Below are 17,001 nucleotides of genomic sequence, written 5' to 3'. Positions count from 1 at the left end.
AATCATAGAATAGTTAGAGTTGGAAGGGACCTTCAACGGTCATCTAGTCCAACCCCCCTGCAAGGAGCAGCGACATCCCTGACTAGGTCAGGTTGCTCAGAGCCTCATCCAGCCTGGCCTTGAACGATTCCAGGGATGGGGCATCCACCACCTCTCTGGGCAACCTGTTCCAGTGCTCTACAACTCTCATTGTAAAAAATTTTTTTCTAATATCCAATCTAAATCTACCCCCTTCTAATTTAAACCCATTACCCCTTGTTCTATCACAACAGGTCCTACTGAACAGCTTCTCCCCATCTTTCCTGTAGGCCCCCTTGAGGTATTGGAAGACTGCTATCAGGTCTCCCTGGAGCCTCCTCTTCTCCAGGCTGAACAGCCCCAACTCTCTCAGCCTGTCCTCATAGGAGAGGTGCTCCAGCCCTCTGATCATCTTTGTGGCCCTCCTCTGGACCCTTTCCAACTGGTCCATGTCCTTCTTGTGTTGGGGACTCCAGAACTGGACACAGTACTCCAGGTGGGGTCTCACCAGAGCAGAGTAGAGGGGGAGAATCACCTCCCTCGACCTGCTGGCCACGCTCCTCTTGATGCAGCCCAGGATGCGGTTGGCCTTCTGGGCCGCAAGGGTGCATTGGCAACTCATGTTGAACCTCTCGTCTACCAACACTCCCAGGTCTTTCTCCTCAGGGCTGCTCTCGATCCATTCTCCACCCAGCCTGTATTTGTGCTTGGGATTGCCACGACCCAGGTGCAGGACCTTGCACTTGGCCTGGTTGAACTTCATGAGGTTGGCACGGGCCCACCTCTCCAGCCTGTCCAGGTCCCTCTGGATGGCATCCCTCCCTTCCAGCGAGTCGACGGCACCACACAGCTTGGTGTCATTGGCGAACTTGCTGAGGGTGCACTCTATCCCACTGGCCATGTTGCCGACAAAGATGTTGAACAGGGCCGGGCCCAGCACAGACCCCTGAGGGACGCCACTGGTGACCGGTCTCCACTTGGACATTGAGCTGTTGACCACCACTCTCTGAGTGCGGCCATCCAGCCAACTCCTTATCCACCGAGTGGTCCATCCATCGAACCCATGCCTCTCTAGTTTAGAGAGAAGGATGTCGTGCGGGACAGTGTCAAATGCCTTGCACAAGTCCAGGTAGATGATATCCGTTGCCCATCCCTTGTCCACCGATGCTGTTACCCCGTCATAAAAGGCCACCAAATTGGTCAGGCACGATCTGCCCTTGGTGAAGCCATGTTGGCTGTCACCAACCACCTCCTTGCTCACCATGTGCCTTAGCATGGTTTCCAGGAGAATCTGCTCCATGACCTTGCCAGGCACTGAGGTGAGGCTGACCGGCCTGTAGTTGCCCGGGTCTTCCTTACTCCCCTTTTTAAAAATGGGGGTTATGTTCCCTCTCTTCCAGTCATTGGGGACCTCACCAGACCGCCACGATTTCTCAAATATGATGGCCAGTGGCTTGGCAACTTCATCCGCCAGTTCCCTCAGGACGCGCGGATGGATCTCATCAGGCCCCATGGACTTGTGCACCTTCAAGTTCCTTAAATGATCTCGAACCTGCTCTTCGAGCACTGTGGGCGGTTCTTCATCCTTGCAGTCCCTGCCTGTGCCTTCCACAGCTTGGGTGGGGAGACAAGAGTTCTTATCAGTGAAGACTGAGGCAAAAAAGTCATTGAGTACCTCAGCCTTCTCCACATCCCGGGTGTGCAGAACAGTCAGTACCTATTGTGATTAACCATTCTTACTGATGTTCTAGCTTCTTGTACAGAACTTTCTTTAACTAAGTAACTTCTTCCTGCTGATAATACTAGCAGTAGCACTAATATGTGTAAATGTTGCTTAATTTAATCAGTCACTAGTTGATTAAGACGTCTCAGGTAAATACTGAAGAATGTTCTTTTTAATGTTATTGGTAGCTGGTTGGTTAAGGCAAGGTTTCTGTTACGGGGCAAAACATGTACTGCAACATGTCAGAATGCTGAGTGCAAACAGCCGATTCAGTTTGTTGCTTTGAATGTTTTTTTACCTCTGGGATAAGAATCAAGGGAAGGAGCAAGTTGAACAGTACAACTAGAATTAAGTTCAATACTCTACTTCCCCCTGCCCCGAGCCTTCTCAAACCCAAGGCAAACAGCAGCCATTAGAAGTAGGTGTACGTTTCTTAATTTCTTCTTCCAGACCTAAGCTTTTTTTGTTCCATGAGAGAAGGTGCTCAAGCACAGCACAATTGTTTTCTACAAGAGAAAGGTGTTCTGTGTTTTCGTCTAACTCTAATTGCCGTTATTTTCTTTAGAGGGGTGTGGGCAAAATGGCTGGCTGTCCCAAGACTGAAAACTTCTGATACATCTTCTCCTTCAGGGAAGTCAGGTGTGCAGCAAGAGAATATGATAATTTTCATGTTTCGTTACACTCAGAATTCTAACAATTTATGCCCCGGATTCCTTTGTTATAAAATCTTCTTCCTCAGCCTCCTTTTTCAGCTCAGTCAGATGAACACTTCTGACAGGAAGTCTTTAAAGCTCAGCCGTAATAAAACACAGATTTGTGAAGCTGGAGATTGGATTGCTAATTTAGGTTTACGGTTGTATTTATGACATAATTAGATGCTTGAGTATGTGATAAATGTGCTTTACAATGTGGCTTATTTAAAGTTCTTCTAATTGCTCTTATTTTGCTCCCTAATCTGAAAATTATTCTCCACTACAAATAGGACCACCAAGATAAACACTTTGGGTAAGGTTTACTCCTGTTCTTAGCACTTAGTTTCACAGGTAGCAACCTTACATATTTAAATGCAATGTTCTGAGTGTTGGTTAGTTTGAGAATGATGTACACTTTCAATGTAATTAGGAATGTAATAGGAGAAGACCAAAAACTGTCCAGGTTGGTGACCCTCCTATAGATTTTGTCCATGTGGTTGCTAGCAGCTGCTGTAGCCTGGAGTAGCAGCTACTCCAGACTCTATCTCAATGCTGGGAACTATACTTTCAGCTCATCTTTGTCTTCCTGCAGGGACATGAGTGTGGTTTGGTGTCAAAACTCTGTAGTACGCACAGATATGGGAAGAATGTTATTAGGACAGCATTTGCTGCTTGAATAGCTGTTGCTTGCCTTCCTGGAGTAGAAATGGCTTGTCCAGAAAGTGGCATTGTGAAGGCTGGCTGTGAGTCGTAGTTGCAACATGGTGACTTAAGGTATTCTAGAAGAAATTGCAATTTTTTAAATGAAAAGGCAAATACGAAATAATTCAAAAAGGCTAAAGGCCCATGAATAACACAACAGGGCCACATGTGGTAATAAAATTTAGATTAAAGTCTAGAGCAAACCACTTGAGTTTTTGTTACCTTGGCCACAAACAAGCTACGCAATGATATTTTACTTTCTGTAACTAGCAGGCTTATTAGTTTCAAGTGCTTAAATACTATAATTGAATACACTTATTAAATATACCAACATTCCTTCCTGTTTATTTGAGACATCATGTTCTAATAATGAGAGTTTCTTTGTAGTCACTTACACCACAGCATTTAGTGCCTAGTATAAAATCCACTGAAACCACTAGAATGGTTGCCACCAGCTGCTGATTACATCTCAAAACCTGGCTGTCCCAGTTCTTACTTACTGAGTTTTACCTCTGTACGTTAACGTATTGAACAGTAAAGAACAGGTAAGATAGGAGTGGATACTGGTGTCCACGAGTACACTAAGGTTTAACAGCAAAGATGGCAAGTAAGATGCACAGTTTCTTTGTCATGAGATGATGCTTTATGAATCATTTTAAGGCTACCTAATAATGTTAAATTTAGACTCAATATTTTTCTGGCACCGTTCAGAAAAATACCTTTTCTGCAGTTGACAGTGTTTGCTGGCATTTCACTGTAATTAAGAACTTGAGGATTTGGGGTACTGAGATATATTTATCTTGTGCTTGCTTCTTAAATGTCAGAAATCTTCCATAAAATAAAACTCTTCTAGATTAAATCATGTCAGTTACTCCAGGTTGCTGCTGTAGTAGACACAGTGCTAACAAGTAGTGTGACCTTTAACCAAATACATTTTGCCAAAAGGAATTTTGTCTTTTATGTTCTTGTCGTTTGCTAACATATATCTCAAAACAAAATATCTGATTCTGCTTTAAAAACCCCAGTGTTCATTTCTAATATTTCCCAATGTGATTTGCAATTTCTTTCTCTTTGGGCCAAAGAAAGCTGGGAATCTTGTGCAGGATTATCCCTTCTGGCTAATCCAATTACTTTCAGATTTTGTAAGTTGATACTACACTGACTGGGAACCAGATTTCTAAAAAGACGGTGTTTCTGGTAATATGCCGAAGTAAATGGCTGCATTTTAAAAGGAAATATTTAGACTGTTGTTCACTGCTACTAGTTTGAAGACCAGCTTACTGGCAGCGTGGTTATAATAGTGGGAAATTTTGTCCCAGTTACATGTTCTGAGCTTCTGAAAGTATACTGGTGCCTCCTGACAGAACATTGCCATAGTACGTGAAAATCTTCTTGTACCAAGTGCATAATAACCACTTCTCCGACACCTGTCTTCTGCCTTCTTTCCCCATCACTGGAGGAATCGCTGTGGGGATAATAACAGAATTTAGTAAGTTACTAACTGCTAGGCTCAGGGTTGTTTTTTCGTACTTTCCTACTTTATAGGGTGACTGGAGTTAACTCAGATTTAGGCATTCTGTTTTCCTAATACTTCACTAGATGTTGCCCGTCAGCCTCATGGAAGTTTTATTTTTGTTTTGTTTGTATGCTAAGTTTTGTTGGGATAAGACTTCAAAGTTTTATGTCCCTTGAAATGTAAACATTATGGAATGTTCTCCCTGTAGCTCTGTAATTCTTTGCCTCAAAGTCAAGGTTTCGAGTGTTTGAATGTTGGTTTTGTGTGTTGTTTTTTTTTTTTTTTCCTTGTTGGTTGTTTTCTAATGAGTGATCTGTTTTGGATGAGACTTATATTAAGATAATTAATTAGGCAGGAGAATGGATTGTATCTAACCTTTCAGTATCATGCTTCAAAGATTATGGACTAACATTCTTTTGTCTTAGTATTAGGAACAGCACCTAAATTAAGCAATTTTAGGTCAGTGTTAGTGCAGCAGGAGTAAGTACTTCATGGACAGCAGATCATGTAATGTGTGCACAGATTATAGAATCATAGAATGGGTGAGAAGGGACCTTTAAAGGCCATCCAGTCCAACCCCCCTGCCAGGAACAGGGACATCTCCAACCAGATCAGGTTGCTCAGGGGCCTGTCCAACCTGGCCTTGAATGTTTCCATGGATGGTGCATCCAGCACCCCTGTGGGAAACTGTGGGACTGTGTTCCAGTCTCTTGAAGTATCTGAATGGAACTTACCTGAAGATATTTCAGATCTGGAAACTTTTTAAAAAACAAAATACAAGCTTTACAAATTGAACTTTTCATGTAATTTGGAGCTTTTAATGAGACCACAGTTCCTCAATTGTATGAATGGAGTGTTTGCATGCGCACTGTACAATGCTTTTTGACGATACAGTGAAAAAGATGTTTCTCAAGATACAGCTCACCACTCTTGGACCCCACATCCTTAGAAGCATGTTCTGAAGTACTGTTGGAGCATATTCTAGCTTCTGTAAGGAGAACATGTGAGCAAGTTAGGTCTTTTCCTAATGAACACCAGCCTGGCTTAAGCAGTATATAGCATACTGCTTATTCACTAGAAACACCCAAGTTTCACAGTCATGTTTTTTTTTAAGATAGATTTTTGTTACTCAGCTCTCAAGATTCCTCTTCCCCACCTAAATTAATGAAAAGCTGTTCTCTGCTCAGGTGATCTCTCTTACATGTAATGAAGGGACTCCCTCGTAGGAAGACCTCAATTTCCTTTTAATGGTTTCTATGGCATTTCCTGTGTCCTATTCAGTACATTTGAGCACTCCCAATTTGGTAGGATTTGTGCAGCAGCCTTTACAAATCCCTTGATGGGTTCGTAGGGTCCCTGCTCTTGCTGGCAGAACTTTGGCCTTGAGTGTAACAAAACCAGTGAAGAAAAACTTCATTAGAAATCGAACAAATTCTAGTCATAGAAATAGAGGCTGCAATTCACAGTCATAATAAATGTGTCTAAATGCAGCTTTTATTAAGAGGAGCAGTGCCTGCCTGCCCCATCTGCTGTTTCCTACTGCCTGCCTTGTACCAGTACTAGCACGTCAGCTGCCTGGCCTGGTAGCAAGCTGGGCTAGAACACTGAACCAGCTCAAGACTAGCTTGATAACCAAACCCTGGAGTTCTCAAGTGCTTCAGTTCACTCTATGATCATATGTGTTGCTGTATGTTCCCTAGTTTTGAAGTGAGGACGTACATGCGGAGGCTTGATGGTAGTCTGTGACTGGACTGAGTTAAACTGAAGCCTCTGTATATCCCAGGAAAAATAATCATGCTTTGTTTTTATATATATATATATATATATATGTATATATATGCAGACTTATTTACAAGTCCTTGCTTATGTGTATTATGAAACATTCTCTTTAGTGCAGAAGCCTCAAGCCTGGTGATTTCAGTTAGACTAACAAAGGTCATACTGTTTTGTACTGTGAACTGAGTTCTCCTCAGGAGAAGTGAATGTTTCCACAGCATGTAAAGGCCCTGCAATAGCAGAGAACTGATGAGATAAGCCAGGCCCACATGGTCCACACTGTCTGCTAGCAAATAAAAAATACTCTGAAGTGCTTTGCCAGTATGACGTAGGGGGAAATGTCTTTCTCATCTGAGATCTCATGGTCTTTCTGTCCTTGAGCATGGCAGCAAAATGCAGGAGGTAGAGAGCTTTAAACACTGTAGGTTATTTATATGATCTCAAAGTATTTTTCTGCTCTTCTGGATGCCGTGACCTGCTTCTGATACCTCGTACAGGGAGGTCCATCTGCTCCTTCAAAACCACCTCTCTCTGTTTTTTCTGGACATTTGTGCAGTGAGGGGAAAAAGGTCCCTTTAGGTTACCACTGAAGCCTTGAACCGTGACATTTAATTGCCGGCACAGCCTTAATTCCCAGCTGCAGTGAGAGGTGCGTTTGTCAGGCTGTTCAAGGAGTGTGGAGAGAGAGCTTGAGTGGGGGAAAGTCCAGAGGCTCGCAGATTGCAAAGTCACCAGCAGTTACTCTTACTCGTACCCATACCTATCCCTGTCCAGTCTGCTGTCTTACAGAGTAACAGTGACTTTATATATATATAAAATGATTTAATTGTCTTAGTCCAAATGAAAATAACTCCATGGAACATTCAAGGCCAGGTTGGACGGGACTCTGAACAACCTGGTCTGGTTGGAGATGTCCCTGCTTGTTGCAGGGGGGGTGGACTGGATGACCTTGAAAGGTCCCTTCCCACCCAAACCATGATTCTGTGTTTTCCAGGTAGGAAGTTGCATCACTATCAGGGGTGTGTGTTGAATGAGTGTTATGGCTGTGTCTGAATCACTGTCAAGGGATAAATTAGGACTTTTTCAAACTTAAACCCAGCCATTTACTGAATTGCCATTCATTATAATAGATATTGCAAAGAATTAGATGTCACTCATTATCAATCATTTATCATATTCAGGACAGTTAACTGTTTAAAATCTTATCCTTATTAGCTGTAAAGGTGTAATACCACAAAATTGCGGCCATATATTCAGCATAGCTTACATATAAATATATATATGAACTTATACATATGTTGTAAATAACTAAATATTCTATACATCTATATATAAATATATAATTTCCTAAATATTTGATGATATATTTCTGTATATGCTTAACTTACTAAATGCTTCTTGGTAATGTCATAGTCTTACAACTTTGCAAGTGCATACAGTGTTGCAAAGTGCTTACACACAGTTTCTAGTTTCACTATTCTGTTATGCCTATGTCTGGGTTAAAGAGAAGCAAATACTAGTTACGTTGTGCTTTTAGTATGCAGCAGGCCTGTGCCTTGGCTACTTCATGTTGTATTATGCTTTTAGTATGCAAAAACTTTAGCATGAAATGCTAAATTCCACAAAGATAATTTGCAGTTCTTTATGCTCTAAATAGTTAAGGGGGAGGCGGCCACAATGGGTGATTCAGAGATCTTTTCTCTCATACATTGGACGAGGGTTGAGGTAGGCAGAGGAGCATGAGCTCAGTGTTCTCTGTGTTGTAAGTTCCAAAAACATTAATTAGTTTTCCTGTGTATAACCTGTAAGCTTGTTACCAAAAAAAAGATTATTAAATATGAATCATGGTATCTGAAGAAGTAAAAGGAATATATAAAAAGCACACAGTCACAAAGCTCTTCTATTTCTTTCATATTTATATATGTATGTATATGTATGTCTCAGTAAGTCATCTGATACTATGTTACAATTAAATGTCACCAGTTCACATTGTATCACAAAAATACAGACGTGAAGTTAAGTGTGTCTGTACCAAAATGAAATAAAATTTGGAAACTTGATCTTCATATTAGCATTGTATGAGGTGGATTTTTAACCCAGTTGGAAATGACTGGAGTTTCTAAAGCCTGTTTATGTTATTCAGTTCAATCCTTTGTAGTGAGTACTGCAGAGTACTTTCTCTGCAGTAATTCCGTTATTATTTAAATGTATTTTTGAAGACATATAATGAAGACGTCTCCATCAGTCATTAAACAGTTTATTCCATCCTAAATAGCATGCCTTGGATGGTAAAACTCCAGCTTCTGCTGGAAGAAGTCCTTATGTTTCAGATAGTATGCCTTGGCCAGCACAGCTGCCTTAGCCTAGATGGTTTTTATTTTATTTACCTATTTTGTTAGTTCTTTAGATACCACTCTGCATTGAAATGACATTAAAAGTGGGGTTACTGGAATGTACGATATTTTTATGACCTGAAATTCTTAGATAGCACTCGATAAGAAATTTGCAAATGCTTGGTTTTGAATCACAAGAAGTTCAAACTATTCTTTGGTCTCACAGAGTGAAATGAAATTAAAAAGTACTGAATAAAGACTGTGCCATTATTAAGTAGATTTCTTAATTACTTTAGTATTAGTCTGTATTCAAGTGATAACTGTGTTTTTAATCTTTTCAACCACACTTTGCTTTTGCGTCACTTTAGCTGAATTCCTGCAATTGGAAAACTATTTAAATCATCTGAAAGCAAACTGTCTGTACCCATAACACTGACTTTCATGCTAAGTGATCGGAATATAGGGGATAATGAAATAGTTAAGATACACACCACTTGCCACAACTCTCTGCTTATGGTGCCACAGGAGGACTGAGCTCAACTTCTTGCTGAGAGATGAAGGACATCCTTAGAGCAAATCTTTCATTCCCATGAATAAATTCTAGCCTAGTTCAATCTAACATAATGTACAATTCCAGGATATAATATTGAAAAGCATCCTCAGGAGGGTAACGTTGAAGCATTTATTCCTTTTACTGTGTGACTTTCTCAGCACTAATCAAAATTAGGTAAATGCAATAAAAATTAAACTCAAGTTATGCTGACGAGCAGGAAAGTTGAAAGGCATGCAGAGAAAAAAATAGTGAATTACCTCACATAACAAGAAAAAATGATTTATTTTTTCCTACTGAAAGAGTAACTGTTGCTTTGCTGCTTTACTACTTTATTTCTTTATCTTTTTTTTCCTTTCTTTTTAATTTTTATTTTACTGTTGTTTCTACTTTTCTTTTCTTTTTGCCTCATTTTTTTTGCTTTACCATTGTTGATTTCTTGGAATGTTAACCTGAGGGATGGGAGGTATGCCTATACCCTTGCTGCTTGCCTGTGGCATTTACCTGATGTTAGAATTTAAGCATACATGGCAAGTCTTTTCTTTATAAGGGTTTTATAAATGTCTTCCTTTAAATAGGGAAGTCAGTTAAAAATTTGTCATCTGTTATCTGTCTGTTACAATTGTAGGTTTCTTTCTCCTAATCAACAACTCCTGATAGCTTTTACCTATGGAACCTTAAAAGCATTAACAGTATATTCCTCTGAAATGGAATTGTTAAATTTTTACTCTTAGAAAAGGAGGGGAATTTCAGATTTGATTGACAATATAGTTCCTGTGTTTAAGAAAGTGAGAGTTAACATACTGCAAGATACAAGGCCTAATCAAAGGCCTGTATCCATGCCAGCGTGATCCCAGACTTTCTGAGGTCAAAGCAACAGGTGCCTTATGGTATGGGGAGAGTTTTAGATGAGATTCTCAAAGCTCAGTAGTGCTTTGCAAGATAAGAGTAGTGAAAAGCTGAGTTAATTTTTTCAGGGTATTTTCCAAGGAGATAGAACAAATTTTTTTTTGAAGTTCTGTATTTCTGCCATTGTTCAAAATGCATTGAGTTTTCCTCATAATGATAAAAATACCTGTGCTGTGAAAGGAGTTGATGGGGTGAGAACACAATTAAATATTAGGAGGACACTAGGTAATTGGCTCTGCAATAATGGGGTTTATATAAACCAAAGTATTTCACATGGTTAGCTGTGGTGTTATTAATAGAAGCGTTAATATAGAAGGCATATTTTTAAAATGGGATTAGAGTCAATGATCAGTGGATTTATTGTACGGGCTACGTAAAAATATTGTAATGCGGTCTAGCAGTTGTGTAAAATTCAATGCTCTTTTGGGAAAAACTTGTTTCAGTTTAGTGAATATTTTGCGTGGAAGTAGAAATTCTTTAGTTAAGGGGGATTTAAACAGTAAATAACAACATAGAAAACCTGGTACAACAGTTTCAAATAGAAATGTGGGATTGTGTTTCTGAACAGTTTTTAATGTTAGTTATTATTTTTATTGTTTTTATGAACACTGATCTTTTCCCAAAAGTTATTGCATGTTTTTGTGTTTTTATTTTTATTTCATAACTATTCTTTGACTTAAACACTGTGGCACCTTGATGTGTGAATGATAGTCTCCACTATAAAGAGGTGAGTTTATATGTATAATTAAGCATAACACACAGTATGTAGATTTGAATATTCTTTAACATTTAAGCACATAAATGCCCTATTTTTGGAGGTGAATGAGGCAGAAACATTTAAAAAATAATTTCCGTACGTGATTATTAGTAGGAGAAAGCATATGGAACTAATCCCTGTGATTCTTTAGGTTCTGATTCGTTTTGCATGTGTGCAGTGCGTGAATGGAGTGTTTTGACTGTCATCTCATGTTCACGTGGGTCATGTCCTTTTTGTGTTACCTGTGTTGTACTAAAATACGTATGTTACGCAGCAATGCAAATTTAGTTGTGCAGTAGCACAGAAGGTAATGCTGGTCAGGAGATTCAAAGCCCACCAAAAATGTCAACAGAATTATTTTTTCTCCTTGAAATGTCAGTCAGTTTTAATAAATGTAATGTGAATACTTAAATGCAAGCACTGAAAATGAAATAATTTTTTATCTTGACACCTGAAAACGCTTCCCAGAGTGGGTGGGACCTTCTAGGTCTTTGGCACTCAGAAGAGAAGAAACAAATCACTTTAAGCAGCATTCTTCGTATCTGTACCGTGAGATTAACTACATCTGCGAAGGGTAAGTCCCTTGGTAACATATGATGCAAGGTTCTGACTTTCGTGAATTCTCATGTGCTCTTGGTGCCTAGAATAATATTGAGCTCGTTTTTGAAGCAGAAGACTTGGATATTTGTGTGGACCACTTCCATTGTTGTCTCTTCAATTTTTGACCTCTTCTTCAAGATAAAATATGAGAGATCACACATCCCCGATACAGTCATAGGCTGCTTGCAGAGATACGGCAAGTGCATCTGGAAGGGTAAAATGTGAAACGTGTATTTGGGATCCTTCTGTAAGCCTTAGGCTCTATTGCCTTTGTAGAACAAGAAGATAAGAAATCTATCCATATACTTCAGTGTCAACAGTGGACTTACTACATTTCTTAGGGTGAATTAGGGCTGTACTTCTGTTCTTAGGAAAACCCTAGCTGTGACCTGTTGCTATGATTTCACTGTCTTTTGATTGCCCTGAAGGCAGGCAGCCTTTAGTATGCTTTTAGTTCTGCTGTGTCACAGACTTCTCGTGTTACAGGGCCACAATGATTAAATAAAGAAGTCCTTCATCTATCAACTCTTCGTCTTGAGAAGGCTTAGTGCCATCTTGATCAGGTGGTTTGGTCTTGCCAGCAGTGAAAACCTTGCTGACTTTCCTGTTGCTTGTGATTACAGCTCCCTTTTAGGGCTTTGGCAGCTAAATTTACCTTTAAATGTAGAGAAACTCTGGAAGTTTCTGTGATTTAAAATTGTCGTGAAAGCACCAGCAGTATAGGATTCTGCCTTTTGTTTTCTCTGCAGCAGTGAAGCTTTTCGTAAAAATACTGCTCCTAGTGATTCCTTATGCTTGAGGGTAGCATTTTCTCTCTCTGGATTGAGAGCTTTGGATTCACATGATACTGGGTTAGCTCCCAGGAGCCATTGTGGTCTCGTAGGCAACCTAAGTTCCTTCAGGCTGATGGACAGAAATGGGGAGATGCACAGTGTTGTTCTGAAGATGGATTTGCAGGATTTGTGGGTTCCCTGAGGTGAGTTTCTTAACCTTGACTATCAACAAATGACAGCTTTTTTTTTCTCTGAAAGAAGTATCTTCCAAGGATTGTTGTCAGGTGCACTCTTAGCCCTACAGTTAGGAATGGTAATATATTAATCAGCTTCAAAGTTTTCTTTTAGTCAGGAGTTGTCTTCTGGATTCCTTGCATCCTTTGCCAAGTTCAGCTCCAGCCACGCCTTGGCCTTCCAGACCCCGTCCCTACACAACCGGGCAGTGTCCCTGTACTCTTCCCAGGATACCTGTCCCTGCTTCCACCCCCTGTGCATTTTCTTCTTGCCCTTTTATTTGACCAGCAGTTATCGTCTTGTCCATACTGGTCTCTGACCTTCCTTTCCTGATTTCTTACACCTGGGGATTGAGAGCACTCACATACTTACATTTCTCTTACACCTTGGGGATCGAGAGTGTTGCATATGTGTTGATATTGAAAAAGTAACAGTCTCCACAGCTAAAAAGCTGTCTTGATTGCTGATTAAGTGATGTTAATCACTTAATGCAACTTCATTAAAAGGTGCCAGTAGAATGGCTCATGTTTTCACCTCTTGTCTCTGGCCTTCTGCAAAGCCGAAAGCCTGTTGCTGTGATGATGATGTTACTAAAAATAACAGACGTAGAGTTGCTAATTGGAATACAGTGATAGTAAACCAAAAATTGGATTCATTAGTTGATTTTGCTTGAAGGTGACAAAATTGAACAGAAATTATTAGCGATCTAGAAGACATGACTGGCAAGGAAGGACAAATAGTATGGTCGATTTAAAGCAAAAGGAACAGAAAAGATATTAATGAAAAGTAACTATCTTAAAAATGTTCCCAGAGGGAGTCCAGTGAGGTTATTTTCTGTGATCAAGCGCAGCCTGTAATTTAGCACTGGCTCCACCAGTAGCATACGATCTATAGAGTGCATATTGACGTAAAATTCTTTTTCATAAGTGATGTATTCATTCAAACAAGCAAATATACTCTGATAATGAGTTTGGCCTCAGGAGGAGCTGTAAAAAGGCCATTGATAAGCATGTGGAATAAGGATGGGGTGCAGGATGGAGCCCAAATAGATAACTGAGAAGAATTAACCTATGCTGTAGAGGATGAGGGCTGCAGGCAGTTGGCAGCCATGGAAAATGCTTCTGGTAAGCAGGGAGCCTGTGCTTTGCCAATACTCAAGTGAAAGCGTGTGAAGTACAATGAACTGGGAAGTGGGTATGTAGGCTTTGGAAAACGTCTGATGGTTTTGCATGTATAAATGGAAATCTTGAATTCCTGGAAGCTTATATTCTCCTTTGCAGCTTTTTTACCATGGATATGAAGAGCTGAATATTTAATTTTATATAAACTTATAAGGTGACTGTTCAGTTCAAAATTGCTACAATTGCAATGATTTTGATAGTCTAGGGGCTGAAATCTTTGTTTAACAGAAAAAAAAAGAGATTTCTTGTTCTGGAATTGTGTCTTTGTGTTTCTTTAAAATGTAATAATTTCAAAAAGCACTAAATAAATAGATGTTTGGTTTCCCTAGTTATTCCATTTGGCTTCTAATGAAAAGTATATCTTGTCTTTTTTCCATACCATTTAAGAAATCTGGTCTTCCCACTGACCTTTTCGCAAGGCAGGGTAATTCAAGTGATAATCTGAAGAGGGAATAAACTATTTTAAATATCCTATTTTTCAAATTAAATAACATCTATATGTCTCAGACTTTTGGAGTCCTATTTTACAGAAGCAAATTATCCTTCCCGCTTCTACTGAAGTAACTGAAGTTTGTTATTTCTGAGAACTGACACATGAAATAACTGGTCTGCACTCTAGAAAGAAACAGCTGATCTTGAAAACAGTGAAGTTACTGTAATTTAAGAGTGAATTTAAATGTATGCAAGGGTTATGTGGATTTCTTCATGTAAACTTAGGGGTTAAAGCATTATTGTGGCATCTTTCCTAGTATTTAAAGTGTATGTTGCCAGATTGTCTAATTCGGAAGTCCTGTTGACTTCAGCTGGAGCTTTGCATAAATATATATTATGTACTTCAAAATTTGCCTGAAATGCTTCACATTTAAGATATTGGTAGTGTTACTTTCATGTGTTATGGATTTATGAATTGCACCATGTGCAATTGTGGAGGAAGGGATGGAAGGGGTTAATACACAAATACTTGTGTTTGAAACCAACATATTGCCTGAAAAAAGCTTCTCTTCCACGAAGTGTGTGTTATTCCTGTTGAATATTACATTAAGTTGATTTCTAGTCCTTTCCTTTCCTCTTCTTCTGTGTCTTCAGTCTCCACGTGATAGGAAAGAGTATTTGAAGTTTTAGTGCAAATTAGTTTGATCTGTATTTGTTTGAAGTCCTTCTGTGTGTGGTGGGTTTTCTGGCTGCATTCTCTCTTCGCTCTGTATTCTGTGTATTGGGTTTCCTTTGCATCAAATCAATGTGAAGGATCCGGGGAGATACAGTGGTACTCCAAAATAAGGCTATGGAGCACTAGAACAAAAATCTGAGACCATTCTGCACAAAGCATGGGTTAATGTAAAGCTAACTCAAAAATTACAATTTCTGTTTAATTCAATCAAACAAGGGTAAACTGCCTTAGTAAGTCCAGGTGACAATTTTGCAGCTTTTTCATTTGGAGAATAAACAGCAGTCTTCTGGTAGTTTTGTCTCCATTCAGACAGAAAGCAGATTCTGAAATAAGTCTGTTGAATAGTAGTTCCAACTTCGAGGCAGGTTATTCATCCCGATTCTTTGGGTGAAATTACTGCTGAAATCACTGGCAGGTTTTTACAACTGCTCCTCCCCACCCCTATTTTAAAGCTTTCTCCTTCTTTATTGTGCTGGATAACCATCCACAGCTTATGTGCACACCAAGTGCATTTTTATCACTGTCGTAAAAATTACAAATGTGTTCCCACTTAAAAGCAACCACATTGCTACTATAATGCTTTTTTAATATAAAGTTTTAATCAATGTGAGGCAATTTGCCAGAAAGAAAAATTAGGTTTTATCCTTTTTATGCTGACCTAATTTTGTTTGTGTTTTCCTTTTTAAATAGTGATTCCAGAGTTTATTAGTCAAGTAAATATTGCATTGGAGAGCTTAAGCAAGAACACAATGCATCTGTTTGACGATAACCAGTTTGTGGATGTTTCTAAGAAGGTGTATGATACGATTCATAACATCAGATGCTCAGTCATGATGATTCGGGTAAGTTTTTTATTTGTTCATTTAATATTAATTTCTAAGATAATTCAGGACATCAGGGCATTTTCAAGACAGTTTAGAGGGGAAAATACTTTCATTTGAAGAGACTGTACATACCCAAAATGCATTGTACCTGTACCGTGTAAGCACATGGTACATCTGTGAGTCATTGCAAAATATGTAAACGGTCAGTATTTATGCAAAGATTAGTGTCAGTGCCATCTTCCACTTCTGCTTTGCACGTACAGTTGGACAAGGCAAGAAAAAACGAAGTACCAGAACGCCCATTGTTGACTGTACCTGAAGCTGTGGGTAGCAAAGAGCAGATGCTCCTGCTCCTCTGAAGTTATGCCCAATGGAGTAAGAGCCTGCCTCCACCTGTACTGAACCTCCCCTTATCCTGAACAGTGGATGCATTTGCCTTAGAAATCAGCGTGGCTTGATGTGTACTCGGCTGTATTTGCATGTATTTAACAGCCCAGCAATTGCAGAGTCCTGACGAAAGCTCAGGAGATCAAACTAAAAAAGTTTTGATCATTAAAAAGGACATGTTCAACTTTCTGCTTAATGAATACCATTATTCAGACGCTGTCATGAGAGGGAGTTTTTGAGGTTTGGTGAAATTATAGTCAGCTACTCCACCATCCCTTAGAGATACTGGCTGCCAGCATGGAGAGAGTGCTGAGGAAACCCTGGCATTCGTTTTTTGAGTAAGGATGTATTTGCATTCCTAATTAGATACATTCCCGACAATGCCAGTTTCATTTCACTCTGTGTGTAAGAAGCTTTAGTAAATGTGATGGTTATTCAGATGTATGCTGTTACCACAGCAGCCAAGGTGAGGAAATAAGTGTTCTGTGGCCAGCTTAACAGGGGCTTACTGATACAGTGCCAAAGAAAAATGTCTTGCTGATAACAGGGGATTGCCAGACTGAATCAAGGAAAAAAATTGTTGATGAAGATATAATGGAGAAATGTAAGTGAACAAGGACACTTAATTCACAGGGGGCAGTTTTTCAACATCAAAGTAAAAGCAGAAACTCTCCAGATCAGTTCCTCAGGAAGCATTTCAAGCATGTAATTACATGGAGAGAATGTTTTTAAAAATAGAATTCCTAACTGTAAAACGCTGCCAAATACTGTTGTTAATGCAGATTATCAGATATGCCTTTCAGCGTCCAGGCTTCACCATAGATACAGAAAACATTAATTCCAGTCCTGCAGGTATAA

The 17,001-nt window shown here is 39.5% G+C and overlaps 1 protein-coding gene across 1 annotated transcript in view; it reads left to right on the top strand.

Moving 5' to 3' along the window:
* CTNNA3 (catenin alpha 3) overlaps positions 1-17,001 on the top strand; it is a 475,445-nt gene that overhangs the window by 373,468 nt on the left and 84,976 nt on the right. Inside the window, exon 12 of the mRNA XM_086752374.1 lies at positions 15,623-15,774. Coding sequence (XP_086608500.1) covers positions 15,623-15,774 — 152 coding nt within the window. The remainder of the gene's footprint in view (positions 1-15,622; positions 15,775-17,001) is intronic.

Source organism: Chlamydotis macqueenii, chromosome 7 (assembly GCF_036417535.1).
Source record: "Chlamydotis macqueenii isolate bChlMac1 chromosome 7, bChlMac1.mat, whole genome shotgun sequence".
Taxonomy (NCBI): domain Eukaryota; kingdom Metazoa; phylum Chordata; class Aves; order Otidiformes; family Otididae; genus Chlamydotis; species Chlamydotis macqueenii.
Note: the sequence above shows the minus strand (reverse complement) of the source record. Positions and strands in the feature narration are given on the sequence as shown.